Source organism: Gymnoscopelus braueri (genome assembly GCF_963280865.1).
Source record: "Gymnoscopelus braueri genome assembly, chromosome: 13".
NCBI classification, from domain to species: domain Eukaryota; kingdom Metazoa; phylum Chordata; class Actinopteri; order Myctophiformes; family Myctophidae; genus Gymnoscopelus; species Gymnoscopelus braueri.
This window is the reverse complement of record NC_137615.1, coordinates 43,512,507-43,533,111: the sequence shown is the minus strand read 5'-3', so window position 1 is coordinate 43,533,111 and position 20,605 is coordinate 43,512,507. Positions and strand designations below refer to the sequence as shown.

The following is a 20,605-nucleotide window of genomic DNA, read 5'->3' as shown; positions in this document are numbered from 1 at the left end:
GGACAGACTAAACCTGAACTGCAAGTGAAAGGCCCTCATTATTTCACCATCATTACAGTCTCTCTATCTCTCTCCACATGCACACACATACTGTACAGTGTAAACTCAACCTGTGGGGTTCAGACTAGGGTGATTCACAGCGAGAAACAGACAGCAGGATTCATGAGAACTGATTGGATCTTTGAATATCCACTGACAACAATGAGACATGACTCATGAGACAAAGTCACATCTACAACACCATCATTTCTCCACAAACTATTATTCTTTTAAATAACATGCTATACAATGAACCACTCAAACCCATGCATAGCTTCCATGGTGAATGGTGATTCTGGTGTAAAGGATGTTACTGTATTATGGAAATTAACAGCTACTGTACCTTTTTATCACAATTTCAGCTGTTGAACTTCGAGTAACTGATCCATTTAGTACGTGCCAGCTTATCATAATCAGCTTTTGCACATTTCTAAGCTGGTGAATTATTGAGGAACTTTAAACAATTTGAAGCTAACTCACACTGTAGAGTAACTTGCCTATTTTATGGCGTTGACACTTTGAAGACAAGGGACAAAAGACACTAAAATTGAATTATTTGACCGGAGGCCTGAGGTGACAGTGAATTGAATTTGGTTGACTTTCCTGATTACTTTTGATGCTATTTTTTCATTGGAAAGATTTATAAAATACAACTAAGGTAGGTAATTTCTTCTTTCCTTGTGATAACATTGTCACCCACTTTGACTGTGAAGTCTTTGGCCTTGCAGGGGTTAATTCTGGACCCAAAAAGAATGGCTTCAGTCTGGCCCAGCTTCAAACATCACAATTCATATGATAATATACATATTTATTTAAAATGGTATAGTGGACATGTGAGTTGAACCCAGAATTCAAACCTCACAATAAATAAGTATGACAAGACAAAGTAATGAATACAAGAAACACAAGAATACAAGAATGCACCTTTATTGAATACAATAGGTCATATTTTATGACTTTGTACGGTGACTTGAATTGGAGAACTTATTCAGCAGCTTCTTTTCCCTGTAACAATAGGAATATAATTTTAGATATTCAACATGAATCTTTAGTTAAATCTTAGTTAAAGATAGTCAACACAATGAACCTTCATATTGAACATGTATTACCTTGGAGTCACGACTTTTAGCTCTCATCTTGTTGACCTGGCCTTCAGCGATGTCAGCACGCTCTTCAGCCTCCTCCAGCTCATTCTGAACCTTTCTGCACTTGGACAGGTGAACGTTGGCTGCTTCCTCCTACAATATGATAGAGATGGTTCAAAGCCTCAATATTTGAAAAGAGCATCTTACAATTGTAGTCCAAACAAGACAATTTCAGGAAATTGTGATGAGTGGTTGTGGCAAATACAGTGGCCCATGTAGCATGTTTATGAGTGAGCCTTGACGGGTTCTCATTGGAATGGCACAATCATGGCTGTTTTCTTGTTCTTGTTCGGCACCCGAGCCAAAAATTGCAGCTAATAGGAAACAAAGTCTATTGCTTTCTGTAGTCCATTTTGGAAATGTACTTTTACCATTATGCCTGAAACACACTGCCTGCGTCTGCAGCATGTGCATGCTTTTCCTTTCAGCACCCATGTTACAGTATAAGGTCAGAGCTTCCACAACGCCCATGTGTGCAGTGCATTGCAGTACCACTGTGTGCATGCTATACTGCAGAAGCATGGCAAGCTAGAGATTCCATGTGCCGCTTTTGTGGAAAGCAGCAAGATGGACACTGAAAAATGCTCTGCTGTTGGTCATATTAACAACTGATTCCTATTATACCTTTAATTATTCCATTAGTTAAACTATGACAACAACACTATGCCCATGGGGCGACCACAACTAAAGATGTATATTTGTCTTACCGCTTCCTCAGCCTGCCTCTTGTAGCCCTTCACCTTCATCTGCAGTTTGTCCACCAGATCCTGAAGCCTGCCAAGATTCTTCTTGTCCTCTTCAGTCTGAAGTAAAGTGAATTTATAACATCAGTTGTATGTTCATGCAATTTATTTTAATTTAATCAGTGGCATGATGGTTATTTAAATGAACATGATATACAGTACCTGGTATGTCAGCTCCTTCACTCTCCTCTCGTACTTGCGGACACCTTTAATAGCGTCTGCTCCACCTCTCTGTGCTCCTTCAACCTCTCCCTCCAGTTCACGCACCTTCACAATGGAATGATGCACAATGAAATGATTTCTTCTTATTTCATTGACTATAAGCTGTGTTGAAGTAAACTACATCTTACCCTGCCCTCCAGTTTCTGGAGCTGCTTCTTGCCTCCCTTCATAGCCAAGTTCTCCGCCTCGTCCAGGCGGTGCTGCAGGTCCTTGACTGTGACCTCCAGGTTCTTCTTCATCCTCTCCAGGTGAGAACTAGTGTCTTGCTCCTTCTTAAGCTCCTCTGCCATCATAGCAGCCTGGAGAGTAATGTTTGTACAAGATAAAATATACTTCATTGTACCGCAAGGAAAATATTATGCTGCTTTATCACACTTGCCAAAAAAAAATCACAATATACAAATAATGTACATAGATAGATAAAAAATTCACATGTTGACTGTGAGAAAATAGCAAATTAAAATGTTATTGGTAATAATAAGGTAATAAACAGATACTAGTGTCATTAGACCAGAAGGAAACAAACCAGGTAAATATCTTTATGGGGGGTCAGTCTGCACTGTAGCATTCTGAACCATCTGCCAGAAGCCAGCACCTCGGAATGCTGGTTTCAGAATGTTCTTTGTCTCCCTGAGCACACATTTCTGATATAAAGACTGAAAATAGCGATGTTCCTTTTTTCCCTATGATCTTCATCATGGCTGTTTGAATAAGACAAGTTTAGCATTTAGTTCTCTGTTGTAGCCTATTATAGAGCAACGGTTTTCAACATGCGCATGCCATAAGCGAGTTGTTTATATTAATCATGCCATAAGGATGTCTAATTGTCCTGGTATATTGGATAAGGGGCGGTCATCCTAACTTACATCAGTGATGGCTTTCTTTGCCTTCTCCTCAGCATTCCTTGCTTCTTGAACACTGTCATCCACTTCACCTTGGACCTGGATCAGGTCAGCCTCAAGTTTCTTCTTGGTGCCCAAAAGGCTTGTGTTCTAAAATAAAGATTCAGTTTAGCAATGCAAGTATGCATGACTTGTATGTTAAATATGTTGAGTTTTTCTATTGACTTACCTGGGAGTGCAACAGTCCAGCACGTTCACTAGCATCCACTAGTTCTTGTTCAGCCACTTTGCGGCCTCTCTCTGTCTGTTCCAGAGCCACTCTCAGCTCATCGATCTCAGAAACCATGAGGCCATTCCTACGCTCCACCATGGCAGCTTGCTCCTTCATATCTTCTTGGCCTCTGCACGCTTCATCAAGGTGCAGTTGGGCATCCTAAAATAAATCACATTTGAGGTGGTCACGTTAAGAGGAACATCAGATTGTGACTTGTTGTGCGGTTCCATTGTTTGAATATGTGTCTAACTAATATGTTTTGCACCTTAAGCTGTCCCTGGACGTTCCTCAGCTGCTTCTGGGCCTCAGCAGCCTGGCGGTTGGCATGGCTCAGCTGAACCTCCATCTCGTTCAGGTCTCCCTCCATCTTCTTCTTGATTCTCAGGGCATCGTTTCTGCTCCTGACCTCAGAGTCCAGAGTGCTCTGCATGGAGTCAATCACCCTCTGACTGTTCCTCTTGATCCCCTCCATCTCTTCGTCCTTCTCTGCCAGCTTTCTGTCAACCTCACCCTTGATCTGGTTGAGCTCTAGCTGGACACGAAGAATCTTGGACTCCTCGTGCTCCAGAGTACCCTAAAATGTAATACAGGATCAAAAGATTGTACCTTTTAATGTAACATCGATCATATACTGCTACACTGTTTGAATATAAAACTTGTTGAAAGAAATCTCAGATATAGACAATTGGTAAAAGTTTTACCTCAGCTTCCTCCAGGGCTGTCTGGATCTCTGACTTCTCTGTCTCTGTCTGTTTCTTGGATTTCTCCAGCTCATGGATGCTCTTTCCAGTCTCACCAATCTGTTCAGTCAAGTCTGAGATCTCCTCTGCAGTTGATTGGAAATAATGAATGAGGAACTTTCCAAATAGCAACTATTTTGTATTTGTATTTGCATTTGAATAAAGTTGTAGCCTGATCTTGAACATTTAATGATTTTGTTTCGTACTGTTATTAAAAGATAAAACTCACGTTGCAGGTTCTTGTTCTCACGCTTCATGGTCTCCAGGTGGTCCAGAGACTCCTCATAGGAATTCTTCATTTTAAACATCTCAGTGCTGAGAGAACGAGCCTCTTTCTGAGCTCCCTCCAGCTCGGCCTGGCCCTCTTCATATTTCTGCTTCCAATCTGCCAAGACCTGCACAGCATTTGTAACGAAATGTGTCATTTACCCCAGTTTAAGGAGGCAAGAATGATTTTGTTCTAAAATAATGTATGTAAGCACCTTATCAAAGTTCCTCTGTTTCTTGTCAAGGTTGGCAGCTAAACCATTGGCCCTCTCCACATCAATCATAAGGTCTTCCACTTCACCCTGGAGTCTCTGTTTGGTTTTCTCCAGAGAGGCGCACTTGGAATTCACAGCCTCGATTTGCTCCTCAGCTTCCTGAAGACGCTGGGCGAGCTTCTTCCTGTTGATCAGTTTTGAATGGAATCAAATTATTTTTTAGCAATATTTTGTATAGTGAGTGGTACCTGATGTTGTAAAAACACTGATCACTTACTTAGCTTCCTCCAGCTCCTCAGTGCGTTGGACAGCATCAGTCTCATACTTGCTCCTCCACTGACACACCTCAGCGTTGGCCTTGGACATTCCACGCTGCAGCTCGGCCTTGGCCTCCTGCTCCTCCTCAAACTGTTCCCTCAGAAGGTCACAGTCATGGCGAGCTGATTGCACAGCATGGGCAAGGGCATTCTTTGCCTGTCAAAAGAAAAATGCCAAAGAAATGTCAGCTGGATATAATTACAAAAATACTATTTGTAAAAAAACAAAAAACACCCTGTGTGAAGTGGGCGGTGTCTTGCTAGCTAATCACAATACTGAATGGAGTCAACCAATCATGTACAAAAAATAAATACATTTATTGTAACACTCTTTATGATGGAAGAAACCATAACTTAAAAAAAACAAATGTATGTTTTTTTTAAAGTTATGGTTTCTTATATAGGGCTATGCACATGTGTCATGTGACACTGGCCAATCACAGTCCTGAATAGACTGTGATTGGCCAATCACGGTGCAGGGTTAGGCGGGGTAAATTTTTGGCCAATCACAGCGCAGGATTTGTTGTACAAATATCCAAACCTCACTTATAGGGGCGGTTTCACCGCCCAAAAAAAAAAGCTGTTCCTTACCTTAACCTCCTCTTCAACGAGTCTCTTCAACTCCTCAATCTGTTGGGTGAAGGCCTGCTTGCCTCTGGTGAGCTGAGAGACGAGACCTTCTTTCTCCTCAAGTTGACGAGCAAACTCACCTAGTTAGAAATTTAAATATTAGTTTCAAACTTTTCAATAATCTTTGTTGAATATATATTTCTTACATTTCTGGGATGACTGCTGATCAAAGCATTATCTCTAATTATGTAATTTGCTCAAGTACTATTGACAAACCATGTAGGCTACTACACTTTACGATGAACATTTACCATTTTCCGTCAACAGTCTTGCTCTCTGAGCTCCAATATCATTTAACTGGCGAACATTCTCATCACTCTTGGCCTTGATTTCACTGAGTTGGTCTTCAAGGGTGCGGCACATCTTCTCAAGATTTCCCTGTTGATTAACATTGGACATATTCAATCACTGAAGTAACCTACAATGTATTCCCTTGTTTTAGTAATTCTTGTATTTGTAAAGAATTACAAACACGCATTCTATTCTACCTTTGCCTTAGCAACAGCTTCCATGTTGCTGGACAGGTCATCGATCTCCATCTTGTATTCACTCTTCTCCTTCTCCAGTTTCTGCTTGACACGCTGGAGGTTGTCGATCTGCTCGCCTAGCTCTGCAACGCTGTCCGCCTGTTTCTTACGGAGAGCAGAAGCAGTGGCTTCATGCTGCAGGGTGGACTCTTCAAGGTCACGACGCAGCTTCTGGAACTCAGCCTCACGCTTCTTATTCATCTCGATCTGAGCAGCGGTGGCTCCACCGGCCTCTTCCAGCCTCTCGCTGATCTCCTCAAGTTCCCTGGAGAGGTCAGCTCTCTGCTTCTCAACCTTGGCACGAGCGGCACGCTCTGCCTCGATCTCCTCCTCCAGTTCTTCAATGCGAGCCTTTCAAATTAATGAACATATTAAAATCCTAATTTACACTTACTTATTATCAATGATTTTAAAGAAGATGAATAAAATAAATACCTGGAGTTCTTTGATCTTCTTCTGCAGCTGGGCTCCCAAAGATTGCTCATCCTCAATCTTACTCAGAAGCTGGCTTACTTCAAAGTCCTTCCTGTGGAATACAGTACATCATATTTTAGTGGTAGTTTTTATCCATGGCATTTCATATTAATTATACATAATATGAATAAAAATAACTATATCAATTATTCATATTGTGGTCCACATTACTTCTTAATCTTCTCATCAGACTGCTGCTTGTCATTCTCCAGATCCATGATGGATTCCTGGGCCAGTTTCAGATCACCCTCAAGCTTTCTCTTGGCTCTCTCAAGGTCCATGCGGAGCTTCTTCTCTTGCTCCAGAGAACCCTCCAACTGCACAACAATATATTTGTCTTAGTATTCAGTACAATAATAGAACCTTATACGTTCAAAACATCCAATTGACTTGATAAACTCACATCGTCAACTTGCTGCTCCAGCTTGGTCTTGGCCTTGGTCAGAGTGTTGACTTTGTCTTCCTCTGCCTGAAGGTCATCAAGAGTCTGCTGATGTGCCTCTTGGAGGGCCTTCTTTTCCTTGGTCAGCTTAGCAAGACCTTCATCCTGAGAGGCCATCTCCTCAGTCAGGTTCTTCACCTGAATAACATGAATGAATGGATCATTATTGTTCTATAACTTGATAAGACGGCTTGAGTATATAATCATGAATGGATCATTATTGTTCTATAACTTTATAAGACGGCTATGTATAATGTTGAACCTTGTTTTCAGTGGCGTGTTTCTCCTTCTCCACTTTGGCCAGGGTGAGCTCCAGGTCATCAATGTCCTTCTTGAGCTCAGAGCATTCATCTTCCAGCTTCCTCTTCTTGGCAGTCAGTTCAGCATTGATCTCCTCCTCGTCCTCCAGTCTCTCAGTCGTCTCTTTGACCTTTGCCTCCAACTGGATCTTACTTTTAATAAGACCCTCACATCTCTCCTCGGCATCATTCAATGCTTCATCTCCCTGGTTGTCAATGAAAAAGATAAGTGAGGGAAATTGTTGCAGCATTTGTTCTGGGTGAGATATATGAGATTTGTTTTGCAGCTGCTTCCTGGGGGGGGTGGGGGGGACATTAACACAGGGGAGATTAACTGACTTAACAAGCGGATGAAGAAGGCAAGCTCTATCATTGTCAGAGCCGGTAGCGGAGGTGAGGACAAGGAAGAAGCTGGAGGCTATCAACCTCCTCCAAAAGAATATACTATAGTATTACGTGGGTGAGGAGCAGTGGCATATACAGATTCAACCTCCCCCACAAATTGGGTCAGGCCTTTGTGCTGGTAGCCATGTAGCTATACAATGATGCCAACAGCCGTTCGACCACCAGACATTCTCTGCCATGGTCTACTGTACATCTGCACTCTATATTAGAAATAATATTTAAGATAGGATGATAAACTATATGAAATATTATCAACATTTCCTGTACAAGTGTAGCTACTTACTGATGACGCTGCCACTGCAAGGTTATTCTTCTCCTGCGTCACAGCCACCAGTTTCTCTTCCAGTGTCTTCTTCGAGGCCAGGGCAGCAGCCAGGTCAATCTTCATCTTCTCATAGTTCTCCTTCATGTTCTGCAGCTCCTTCTCAGTCTCGGCGCTCTGCAGGAGAGGCTTGATCTTGAAGTACAGCCCCATCCATGGCCAGTTTTTCACATTGCAGAATGAGCGCACGTTGAACTGGATGGTGTAAATGGCCTCTCTGTGGAAAGTGGTTTCAATGGATCATGATTTAGCTGAAGATCGAGGGTTTCCATGTAATACGACTGCAGGCTGTTATTAAAGCTGTTATTATTGTGTCATAGTTGTTTCTGTTGTTGTCGTTATTATTGCTGATGGTATTATAGTTGTTAACCCCCGGGAAGGTAAATGCAGATGGCCACCCGTCCTAGAGCCCGTATCTGCTCAAGGTTTCTTCTCCTGTTTAAGGGGAGTGTTTTTCCTTACCACCGTCATCAAAAGCTTCCTCTGCAATTTTTGCTATTTTTATTATAATGATTTGACATTTTACTTTTGTTTTATTGAACAGCAATGACAACGTTTACTTACAAATTGTACTTAATATTGAATTGATGTTTTCATATTACCTCCTAACCATCATCTTGACAAACTCCTTCCTCATGACGTAAGCTCGTCCGAGAGCCTGAGTCATGGTGACCAGAGCAAACAGCTTTTCATCTCGCATCTCCTCAAGGACACCCAGCAGACCAGCTTTGAAGAACACCTGAATAAAATGTTACAAACACTGAGCATTGAGCAACTAAACAACCATAAAATCTACTTTTAATCCTCTCTGGATAATGTTAAACCAGATTGGGAGTGTGTTTACCTTGGTGTGTCCAAACTTGTACTCATCATGAGGTACGTCAATGGACCCAAGAAGCTTCTCAGAGGCTTTCTTGTTGTCCATGAACGCGCCATCGGGACATGCGCTGGCATTCAGTACTTTGTACCTGTTTTTTTTAAAGTTCATGGTCATTTTGTGCTGACATTCAGTACTTTGTACCTGTTTTGTAAAAGTGGGTCATTTTGTGTTAATAGGTGTGGAACTAAAAGTTGCTGGAAAAAGGAATGAATACCTCTGCTTGAAGTCAGCATAGGGGATTCTGCTTGGGAAGCCCTTTGTACAAATCCTGATGCCCTCCAGCACACCGTTACACCTCAGCTGGTGGATGACCAGGAAGTTCTCCATCAGGCCTGTAAAGATGTTGCTTCATTATTATTAGGACAAAATAGTTACACACTGGCCAAAGTTGCATTCAATGGCTACCTCACAATCATTTGTTTAAATGTTTATTTTCAGTGTTTACCTGGAGTCTTGGACTCGTTGGGAATCAGGCAACGCACAAAGTGAGGATGAGTGCTCCTCAGATTGGTCATCAGCATCCCCAAGTTCGCCTATTGAGACAATTATTATTAGTAAAAAGTAAGACAATATTGTACTTTTCCCCCCACTAGAATTATTGGAACTCTTTAGATTCTAGTTACTTTACAGATTTAGATTTTTCTAAAACATACATTAACCACTTAAGCCCTGTTTTAAACTTCAGCCATTCAAAGATAGCTGCTCTACAAGCTCACATCATGTGATACAGAAATTGTTTAATTCCAACATGAAAAGACATGCCTATTTTTTACAGGAATATAATGTTGATAATAATGAATAAATATTCTTACCCTGAAAGCACTAGACACAGTCTGCATGGAACCACCCTTCTTCTTCTTGCCGCCCGCCTTTGTGTTATCTGTTTATATTGGTTAGAATCATGAGTGGACAGTTTCTCCCGCATCCCTCCTTTTCTTCATTTGTTAAAGTCAACAGACATAATATTTTTTGATATACAGAATGAAAATTCCTCCCTTTTTGTCAAATTCTGAGTGTTTATAGTATTAGGCTCAGGTGGGGGATAGAACACATTATATTATGTTATTCTATTAATAAACATACCTTCAGGCTTAGGAGGAGGATAGAACACATTATATTATATTATTCTATTAATAAACATACCTTCAGACTCAGGAGGAAGATAGAACACATTATATCATATTATATTAATAAACATACCTTCAGGCTCAGGAGGAGGATAGAACACAGCCAGCAGTTTAACTGTAGACTTCTGGAACAGCTGAATGACAGAGTCGTTCAGGGGGTCCTTGTTCTTCTCAAGCCAGCCTGTGATGCTGTAGTCCACAGTTCCAGCGTAGTGGACCAGGGAGAAGTGGGCCTCACCCTTGCCTTTGGCCGGCTTGGGCTTCTCAAAGGCCTTGTTCTTCCCAAGATGCTGGTCAAGCAACTTTTCGGCGAAGGTTTTGTCTGAAGACTTTGGGAACATGCACTGCTCTTCAAGGATGGAGAAGATGCCCAAGGGCTTTGTAAAGGAGACAAAAGAGACAAATCACCACAAACGAAGTGCCAATGACAAAAACTATATTAACATCATGTCCATTAAAGCACAACATAATTGTATACCTTCTCAATGAGCTTAATGCAGACAGCCAAGTCCATGATAATACATAATAATATAATAATAATTGTATAACTTCTCAATCAGCTCAATGCAGACAGCCAAGTCCATGATAATATATAATAGTATAATACTAATTGTATACCTTCTCAATCAGCTCAATGCAGACAGCCAAGTCCATGATAATATATGATAGTATAATAATGATTGTATACCTTCTCAATCAGCTCAATGCAGACAGTCAAGTCCATGATAATATATAATAGTATAATAATAATTCTTGTTTAAAGCCCAGCCAATAGGAACACAGAGGGGGTAGGGCTTAAGCAATTACAGCCTGTCCATATTGGCCGCCTAAGAGCACCTACCAAGTTTGGGGCGTTAAGAATGCTGGGAACTGGAGTTATGGCTGTTTAAAGCCCAGCCAATAGGAACACAGAGGGGGTAGGGCTTAAGCAATTACAGCCTGTCCAAATTGGCCGCCTAAGAGCACCTACCAAGTTTGGGGTGTTAAGCATGCTGGGAACTGGAGTTATGGGTGTTAAAGCCCAGCCAATAGGAACACTGAGGGGGCAGGGATTAAGTAATTACAGCCTGTCTTTATTGGACCGTCTAAGAGCACCTACCAAGTTTGGGGCGTTTAGCAAGCTGGGAAGTGGAGTTATGGCTGTTTAAAGTACAGCCAATAGGAACACAGGCTAAGGGTGTGCCATGTGGTCCCTGTTGTGTCTATTCTGATGGCAGACCCCTGACCAGTGTTGGTGCCAAGTTTGGTGCGGATCGGGGCAATGGTGCGCCTCGCTGTTCCGCATGTTACATTTGTGACGTCCGTCCACCCGCCCGTCCTCTAGACAACATAAATTATCCCGCTAATTAAATGGCTACTTAAAGTGAAACGAGATTTCTCACGTCTAGCGAGAATTTCGGTGGGGCGCATTCAAGACAGTCACGTTGGATAGTATTCTGTCACTATGAACGTCTGATCTCACCAAATAAAAACAAAAAAAAAAGCTATTCAAATATGCGATTTAGCGCAAGGCCCATAGGCGCGCGTTTTTAGCTGTGACGGACCCGGGATGGAGTTATGAAATTTTTCTACTGTACCACTCATCCTAGGATATCATAACATCATAGAAAAGGTGAGAAAACCGTGGGGAAATTCCTTTAATAAATAAATTTATAAATGTACCCAAAAGTTACAAGAAAACAAAGTATGTCCTTGCTTACGGTAATGAAAGTGTTCCATAAGTGTTACGCCGTGCGGACACGGTCACCTCGGAAAACAAGGAAGTGTTGATCAAATAGAATCAATTTTCGGTTACTGCATTTCTATTTCTCGCTTCTTCGCTTCTTCACTTGAGATCAATGTTTAGCTGTAAATGACATTGTGTGTTTGTTTACATAAAATCAACAAGCGCAGGTGCACAAAATCAACTAGCGCAGGTGCTCTGAGCCTTTGATTAGACAGCGGTCTGTTATTGAGCTCATCGGTCATTATCCAGAAATAACACACAGCTGAATTCAGTGATTGACCAATCAGAATTAAGCATCCAACCAAGCCGTGTAATAAAATATAATAATACCTTCTCAATTAGCTCAATGCAGACAGCCAAGTCCATGCCGAAGTCAATGAGATCCCAGGGAATTCCTTCCTTCTTGTACTCTTCTTGCTCCAGAACAAACATGGTGTGGTTGAAAAACTGTTGCAGTTTCTCATTGGTGAAGTTGATGCACAGCTGCTCCAGGGTGTTGAACTGAGAGTGGAAATATCATTAGCCCAATTTCTTGTAATTGTGACAGACAAAAATAAGTCTCCCACTTAAAACAAGTCCATGCTTACATCAAAGATTTCAAAACCAGCGATGTCCAGCACACCAATGTAGTAGTTTCTCTGCTGCTTGGTGTCCAGCATCTCATTGATCCTAATGACCATCCAGAAGAACTCCTTCTCATAGAGGGACTTGGCCAAGGCACCAACTGAGTTCATTACCTATGGAAATAGGAACGTTATTAGTAGGGGTGTGAATTACACAATTTACAATTTAGGCATTTAGCAGACGCTCTTAATCCAGAGTGATTTACAGTAAGCAAGGAAAACACGAGGTAATGCATCAAATGCATTGCATTAGTAATCTAGGATCATAGGTAAACCAAGAACTTATCATCAGTCTAAACATTATAATCTAAAACAATCTATAATCTGCACATTGAAACTATACACTTGGATGCCAGGTCTACAGATTAACCTGGCATCTGTCTACATAACATGCCATCGAAATTACATTTAGCCTTTGCATAAGCCTGCAAGGTCATCAAGGTTAGGCCAAGTTCTACGGCAAGTGCTACGGGCTATGGAGTCTGAAGAGGTGAGTCTTCAGATTACGGCGGAAGATTGAGAGTGAGTCTGCAATGGGGAGTTTGTTCCACAGTTTGGGAGCCAGAAGGGAGAAGAGTCTGTCCCGGGTGTTTTTACAGAAGATGATTTAAGACAGTCTGGACACAACTCAAAAAGATATTAGAGTTCTAATGGTATGCTGTGTTGAGAATATAAAGTGTGCATGAAATCAGAACATGGCAATAATGTAATTTACTCACCTGTGGCACAGTCTGTCCCTTAGTGACATACTCGTTTCCAACTTTCACTCTGGGGTAGCAATACGCCTTAAGCATCTCTGCTGAGTTTATGCCCAACAGGTAGCAAATCTTGTCAGCCTCTGAAATGTTCATACAATTTGCAATTTACAATTTAGGCATTTAGCAGACGCTCTTAATCCAGAGTGTGATATACAGTAAGCAAGGTAAACACGAATTAATACATCAAATGCATAGAGATAGTAATCTAGGATCAGAGGTAAACCAAATAATCATCAGTCTAAACAGTATAATATATATATATATATATATATATATATATATATATATATATATATATATATATATATATATATATTAGTTTTTTATACCACGATTTTTGTAACCCATTCTTTTACCCAGTGCAAATTGCCTAAGCTTTAATCCTGGGTGCTACTCTCCCTCTGCCAGCTTGGGGAGAGCCCCGAACTGAGCTCATGCTTCCTTCAATGCATGAGGAGTGAGCAGGCCGCTTCTTATCACCTGACATGTGGGTGGAGTTTCCCCGGAAGGGTGTAGCGCGTGGAAGGAACACATTTATTTACCATAGGGGACACAGGGAGAACATGCAAACTCAGTAGATAAAGTAATAGCCAGCACTCCGAAGTCCTTCTGGTACTTTTATTTCATAATGCAGCACGGACAACACAGCACACACGGACGCGTTTCGGCATCAAGCCTTCTTCAGCGTGTATGATAATGCAAACATTTGGGGACATTTAAATAGGGGGACCGGGGTGTAACACAGAGATCGGTCCGTCTAAAAACAGGCTAGTTCATAGGCCTGAGAACATGCAAACTCCACACAGAAAGGCCCTTTCGCCAACCCCACCTAGGGTATGGGCACTGATGACCCGGAGGAGAGAACATGCCCCCAGCGCCCACAGTGGGAATCGAACCCAGGACCTTCTCGCTGTGACGCGACATCGCAAACCGACTGCGCTACCGACTGTGCCACCGTGCCACCGTAAACGGTAAAATATTAAAAAAAACTAGAAAAAGTGCTCCTCGGAGCACAGGTGTCCGCCAGGTCAGGTAGGTTATTGTGGCCTCCTGGTGGCGCTATAATAGGCCAATGTGAAAAGGATGCCATTTCTTCTTAGGCCTTGTACGGCAATCGGACACTGCATTCATGATTTGAGGCATTTTGTTAAAAACATTTCTTTTGCTAAATTAGACCTGCGCTATAACAGGCCAATGTTAAAAGGGTGGCATTTGCTCCTCAACATAGTGTGATTGTGCGTGCAAAGTTTGACCGCAATCGGATGCTGTTTTCATGATTTGCGGCATTTTGTTCAAAACAAGCCACTACTTGCAAACTTTAGATGTCAATCTTAGGCAATCAGGATGGAATATGAAAAATCAAACACATCCGTCTTGATCACATGACTATAGAGATCATGTGTACCGATTTGCGTGAAATTTGCATAAAATATTTAGGCTTAATAGCAAAAAAAATGTTTTACATAAGTCGGCCTCCTGGTGGCGCTATAAAAGGCAGATGTGGAAAATGCAGGGCAAAGGTTTTTCCTTGACCTCTAGGGAGTGCGCTTACAAAGTTTTACACAGATCGGTGCAGTTATAGGTAAAAACACGAATCGGCCTGTTATAGCGCCACCATGAGGCTGATTTGAACATTTTCAAGTGCCATTTCTTCCCCGGCATAGTGGAAATATGCGTGCACAATTTCAAGGAAATTGCATGCTGTGTTCATGATTTGAGGCATTTTGTTCAAAACGGAGCACTCCTGCAAACTTTGGAAGCCATTTTTAGCCAATCAGGATGGAATATGAGAAATCTGAAAGACCCGTTTGGTTTAATGACTATAGAGATACTGTGTACCGATTTGCGTGTTTTTTGGAAAAAATCTGTAGGAGTACTGTCAAAAAAATATGTTTTGCACAAATCGGCCTCCTGGTGGCGCTATAACAGGCCCATGTGAAACATTTGAGGCAGAGGTTCTGAATTGGCATCCAGGGAGTGTGTGTGCACAGTTTCGCTGCGATCAAGCCAACCCTCCGTGTTAATGATACATAATAATAATAATAGTAATAATAATAATAATAAAGATTAGCTCACCCTCCGTGCCGTCAGGTTCTGCCTGTTCTTCACGCTGCTTCTGTTTGAACTTCATGACACCATGATGCATCACTGCACCGGTGAACTTGTAGATCATCTGTTTTTCCTCACCGTTGAAGCCCAGGACGTCAATAGCATCCTGATGTCAATAAGCAGAGATGTATTCAAAAGATTGAGATTAAGCATTAGATTAACAAACATAATTTAGAACTGTGTACAACTCAACAGTTAACAAACCAACATACAGTATAAGTGTATATACATGGTATCTGCACATTTCTAAAGTGACAATTTAAGGACTTTTAAGACCTACAGTATACAATAAGTAAGTTGAAATAAAACAAATAAGACCATTACTGCATCAAAAGTAATCAACAAACTATACTATTCAAATTGTCAAACATTGGCCAAATTGTCGAATATTACCTAAGAAAGAGGTAAAAACAATGAAAACATGTAGATCGGCTATTTTCACAATAATTATCTGTGGAACCGAGTCAAACTAAATGTAATGCCTCAACTGCTACAATTCCAAGTGCTTGTCAGGATGGGGGGGTCCCCAGTTCAAATAGGATTAGTTTGGGGGGTCACGGCCTGAAAACTTTGAGAACCACTGCTTTATAAAATACATTTTGCAGAGCAACTGCAAGTTCACACTATAGTGAGTATTAGAAAGAAACAAAAATTGTCACTGACATCAGTAGCGTCCAGCTCCACTTTGTCATCAATGCTGGCCACAGTGATCTGACCCATGCTGATCAACGGGAAGTCGTAGGGGTTGGAGCTGATCAGACACATTTCTTAAAAGGGATTAAAAAATGGTGAACATGTGTTTTTATTCATTAATGTATGTTCTCATTGCATCATCAGTAATTCCACTTACCAATAATCTCAGGTTTGTGGTTGGTCATCATCTGGAAAAAGATGTGGTAACCTCTCTCTGCAGGAAGCTGATAGGTCACTCTAGACTTCTCCAGCAGATCTTTTTGGGTTGTACATAACTCATAGTAATAATAATAATAATAATAATAATGATAATAATGATAATGATAATAATAATAATTATAATTACCCTTATAATTATAATTATAACAATTTCAATTATAATAATAATTATAATAATAACAATAATAATCTATATGGGTTGTACATAACTCAAAATGTAATCCTCAAATGAACGCATGTATAATTTATCATCTGTGAACTTCATACTTACATGTCTCAATATCAGCACTGGCCAGTTTACCCGTTGTGCCGAAATGGATTCTGATGAATTTACCCTGTTTGATATAGCACAATTAGTTGCATCTACACTGTGGAATTATTGCAGGTTTTCTCATAAAGTGTCATTATTTATACTTACAAAGCGAGAGGAGTTGTCATTCCTCACAGTCTTGGCATTACCATAAGACTCCAGCAAGGGATTGGCTGCAATAATCTGATCCTCCAGTGACCCCTAGAATGTTTTAGACAATTGAAAATTTGGTCAGAATTCTTTTAAATTGAATTGCTATATTGCATACAAATGCTTTATGTTCAAAAACATGTATTTGTTGAAGTTAAAAACCTGTACATATACCTTGATTTTACCGCTATCGGCCGCCGATTTCTCTCCACCAGAACTAGCTGTTGCAAAGTACTGGATGACACGCTTGGTGTTCACAGTCTTTCCAGCACCGGATTCTCCACTGGTTATAAATACACATATTCAGAGAAATGCAGTTAGTGAATTGATGTACAATGTTCTTTTTTTAAAGCCTAGTAGATGGGAAACTTACGTGATCAGGACAGACTGGTTCTCTTTATCTGTAAAATGTAAAGCAAACTTTTAGTCATGGATACACCACAAAACCATTATAGTTATATTATTGTTTTTACATTGTCCTGAGTAGTACGTACCCATCAGCATGAACTGATAGGCGTTGTCAGAGACAGAGAAGATGTGGGGTGGAGCCTCAATACGCTTCTTGCCTCTGTAGGCATTTACAACCTCCTGGTCGTACACTGGGAGCCACTTGTAGGGGTTCACAGTTGCACAAAACAAGCCAGAGTAGGTCTGAAGGGGAGAAGAGAGAGAACAATAACATCATACAACATAGCACTGAGCATGCCACATATCTAGCACAACGGATCACTAGAGCTGGGATTACAGTCACGAGTTTCAAGTGGCATCAACTAATGAGCAAGTTAACTTCAGAAGAGTTTGTTTGCATTCGTTTTTCTATGGTTTTCACTTGATGATATAACTTGTACACTGTATTTTTCTTTCTTCGCTATCGACTCAGTATGTAGAAAACCTTACATAGATCATCCATGCTGCATAACGCTCTTTGAGGTTATACAGGACAGTGGCTTCACTGAGGTGGGTCATCATGGCCATGTCCTCAATTTTGTCATACTTGGGAGGGTTCATAGGGTAGACATCAGCCTCCTTTACAGTTCTTTCCTAAAAAAAAAAAAGCACAACCTCAGAATGTAATGTGATTTTTACTGAGCCACTATTTGATTTTAGATACACCTCTACATACATCCTTTGTGTCGAGCACTTCCACGGTGACGTTAGCACCGTCCTTCTTTAAAATTTTACACTTGAGGTATAGCTCCTTAACATCGGCCACATATGCTGCAGATTTGCCATCAAAGGGTGCAGCTTGAGCCTCCATTCTCTCCCTCTCTGGCTTACGGAGATAAATGGCGGCCTTGCCATACTGCTCCATCTCTGCGTCCGTACTCATGGTGGCGGCTTTCTGTAGACAGACAAATAGATGTTGTTGATGCCTTTGCTGACTTGAGATCTGAGCAGATAATTGTAGGACTATTCTTATGGTTATAGCTTATTGTAGGTTTATTAGAAAGATTATGAACACTCACTTTTCCCCACTACCAGTAGCAGTAGAATCTTGAGTGCAAACCCTAAGAGTGAAAAAACACATCATTTTGAGGACATTAACATTAGTTGATGATTTAATACAATTTGTAATCATGATTTTTTAAATTTGTACTGAAGCAATGCTAGATTTCTTTCTTCTTTAATTCCATTGTATGAATTAAGGGTACATTAGAGGTGGGCAGTCTAGCCAAACTCTACTCGAGTGAAATATATTGTTACTTTAAACTAATAATAACTCTAGTAGATGTAAAAGTACTCTTCCAAATAATTACTTGGTTAAGATTAAGAAAGTATCTGGTAAAAACACACACAATGTAAATTATTATTTAAATAATCATAACATAATTGAAATGTCTAAATAAAAATGAATGAACAAAAGTTAATTCCAATCTGACCCAAACCATATCACTATAAATACAATAATACACATTACACAATCAATCATTTAAATTGTTCAATATAACATGAATTATTCTGTCCACTCATTATTCAGTGTCTGTAACCTCGGATCATGTCTGTCGCTATGTGGCACTATGTACGGAGTCATTTTAAAAATGAATAGCTAACATGATAGATTTATTATTATTATTATTTTGACTATGAATAACTAACATCTCTAAAACATTTATATGACTATGAAGGACAGATAAAGTCTCACTCACCACTAAATGGAACTCTGAACTCCTCTGCAATGGGTACGTGTCAACCATCTCAGCATGCCTTATATTAGGTGTTCATTGCATGCTATGCAGAAAGTAAAAGTAGGAGTTGCCTTACAAGGTCCTTTCATTCTTGATGTACACATAAAAATAAACTTGTAAAATTATACTTCCAACATTCACTTGATACTGCTTGGCTACGTGGTTTATGTCCATGCCAGTGGCAATAAATAGTGGTATAAATAGTTTAATTGCCAGGGTGGTCGGGTGCTGGGTTTCTTCATTTAGTCATTACAGCATGTCTTTTCAGATACACTATTTGGAACATGTTAATATTCAGTGAGGAAAGTAAATAAGTAATTACTCAAATACTGTACTTAAAGTATAATTTTGAGTTGTCATTTTACTTGTGTATTTCCATTATATGCTACTTCATACTTCCACTCCACTCATTTTGAGGAGGACTAAACTAAACTTTTTGGTGGTTTTGATGTGTATTTAGTCAGGGTCACAGTTCAAATATTTTTCAAAAAGTTGCCAAAGGAGTATTTCACCCCAAAAAAACCCAAACATTTCTATCAATTACACACCGCATGAAGCATTGAATTCATGGTGTTTTTTTTTGTTTATGTCCCATTCCTAAGCCAATAATTTGATGACCGGCAGGAGACTCGAAGTATTGATTGAGTATTGATCGATGACCCGGTCATCACATTATTGGCTCAGGAATGCGACAAAACAAATCAAGGTTTCATGGGGTGTGTAATTGATAGAAAATAAGTCATTATGGGGGAACTACTCCTGAAAAAGCTCCAACAAATAGTATGGCACTGGCTTAACCCATTAATACCTGAGATACGATTCTACAAATGTCTTCTAAATCCTAACAGTTTTCTGAAAAACCTATGTTGCTATATTATCAGTGGTGCTCACACTTTTTAATGTCATGGACCACCCACAATTATTATGTATTTGGCCGCCGACTCCATCTCAAAATATTTAGTTCCAGGTACGCCCAACAATTTGAGTTAACATATATATTCAGAGATTTCAAACATTTTTATGATTTTTCAAAAATAGCAGATCTACAAGCTCATAGCTTGTAGATCTGCTATTTTTGAGTAGCCAAAGTATAAAAAATGGTTAAAGTGGTTACACAGATGCTTTCCCAGTTTTAATGGGTTAACGGGACAGGCTTCACCTTAGGGGCACTTTCACCGGCCCATAAAAAAGTGTCTCACTTAACGTTATTTCCATTCCTTGTACTCATCACATTTCATTTCAGCATTACATTGGTCGGGTGCTGGGTTTCTTCATTTAGTCATTACAGCATGTCTTTTCAGATACACTATTTGGAACATGTTAATATTCAGTGAGGAAAGTAAATAAGTAATTACTCAAATACTGTACTTGAGTATAATTTTGAGTTGTCATTTTACTTGTGTATTTCCATTATATGCTACTTCATACTTCCACTCCACTCATTTTGAGGAGGACACTTCACTAAACTTTTTGGTGGTTTTGATGTGTATTTAGTCAGGGTCACAGTTCAAATATTTTTCAAAAAGTTGTCAAAGGAGTATTTCACCCCAAAAAAAACACATTTTCTATCAATTACACACCCCATGAAGCATTGAATTCATGGAGTTTTTTTCTGTTTATGTCCCATTCCTAAGCCAATAATTTGATGACCGGCAGGAGACTCGAAGTATTGATTGAGTATTGATCGATGACCCGGTCATCACATTATTGGCTCAGGAATGCGACAAAACAAATCAAGGTTTCATGGGGTGTGTAATTGATAGAAAATAAGTCATTATGGGGGGAACTACTCCTTAAAAAGCTCCAACAAATAGTATGGCACTGGCTTAACACGGGACAGGCTTCACCTTAGGGGCACTCTCACCTCACCGGCCCATAAAAAAGTGTCTCACTTAACGTTATTTCCATTCCTTGTACTCAT

At 40.2% G+C, this 20,605-nt stretch overlaps 1 protein-coding gene across 1 annotated transcript; it reads right to left on the bottom strand.

The window, feature by feature from the left end:
- Positions 1 to 940: 940 nt before the first annotated feature.
- LOC308099727 (myosin heavy chain, fast skeletal muscle-like) lies at positions 941 to 18,670 on the bottom strand. The gene is made up of 41 exons (XM_080448470.1): positions 18,646 to 18,670; positions 17,965 to 18,006; positions 17,622 to 17,840; positions 17,396 to 17,539; positions 16,993 to 17,149; positions 16,872 to 16,899; positions 16,673 to 16,781; positions 16,457 to 16,549; positions 16,310 to 16,373; positions 15,977 to 16,075; positions 15,790 to 15,893; positions 15,094 to 15,232; positions 12,979 to 13,097; positions 12,224 to 12,373; positions 11,967 to 12,137; positions 9,984 to 10,287; positions 9,596 to 9,663; positions 9,229 to 9,316; positions 8,998 to 9,115; positions 8,748 to 8,871; positions 8,506 to 8,642; positions 7,865 to 8,120; positions 7,140 to 7,382; positions 6,839 to 7,015; positions 6,607 to 6,752; positions 6,397 to 6,487; positions 5,923 to 6,312; positions 5,686 to 5,812; positions 5,396 to 5,514; positions 4,765 to 4,961; positions 4,488 to 4,671; positions 4,235 to 4,400; positions 3,967 to 4,091; positions 3,531 to 3,839; positions 3,221 to 3,424; positions 3,016 to 3,141; positions 2,278 to 2,448; positions 2,090 to 2,194; positions 1,892 to 1,987; positions 1,149 to 1,277; positions 941 to 1,044 (listed from the first exon to the last, which is right to left on the bottom strand). Exons 3-41 carry the CDS (start codon positions 17,826 to 17,828, stop codon positions 1,024 to 1,026), a joined length of 5,805 nt encoding a protein of 1,934 aa, XP_080304596.1. The 5' UTR covers positions 17,829 to 17,840; positions 17,965 to 18,006; positions 18,646 to 18,670; the 3' UTR covers positions 941 to 1,023.
- Between the last annotated feature and the right edge of the window lie 1,935 nt (positions 18,671 to 20,605).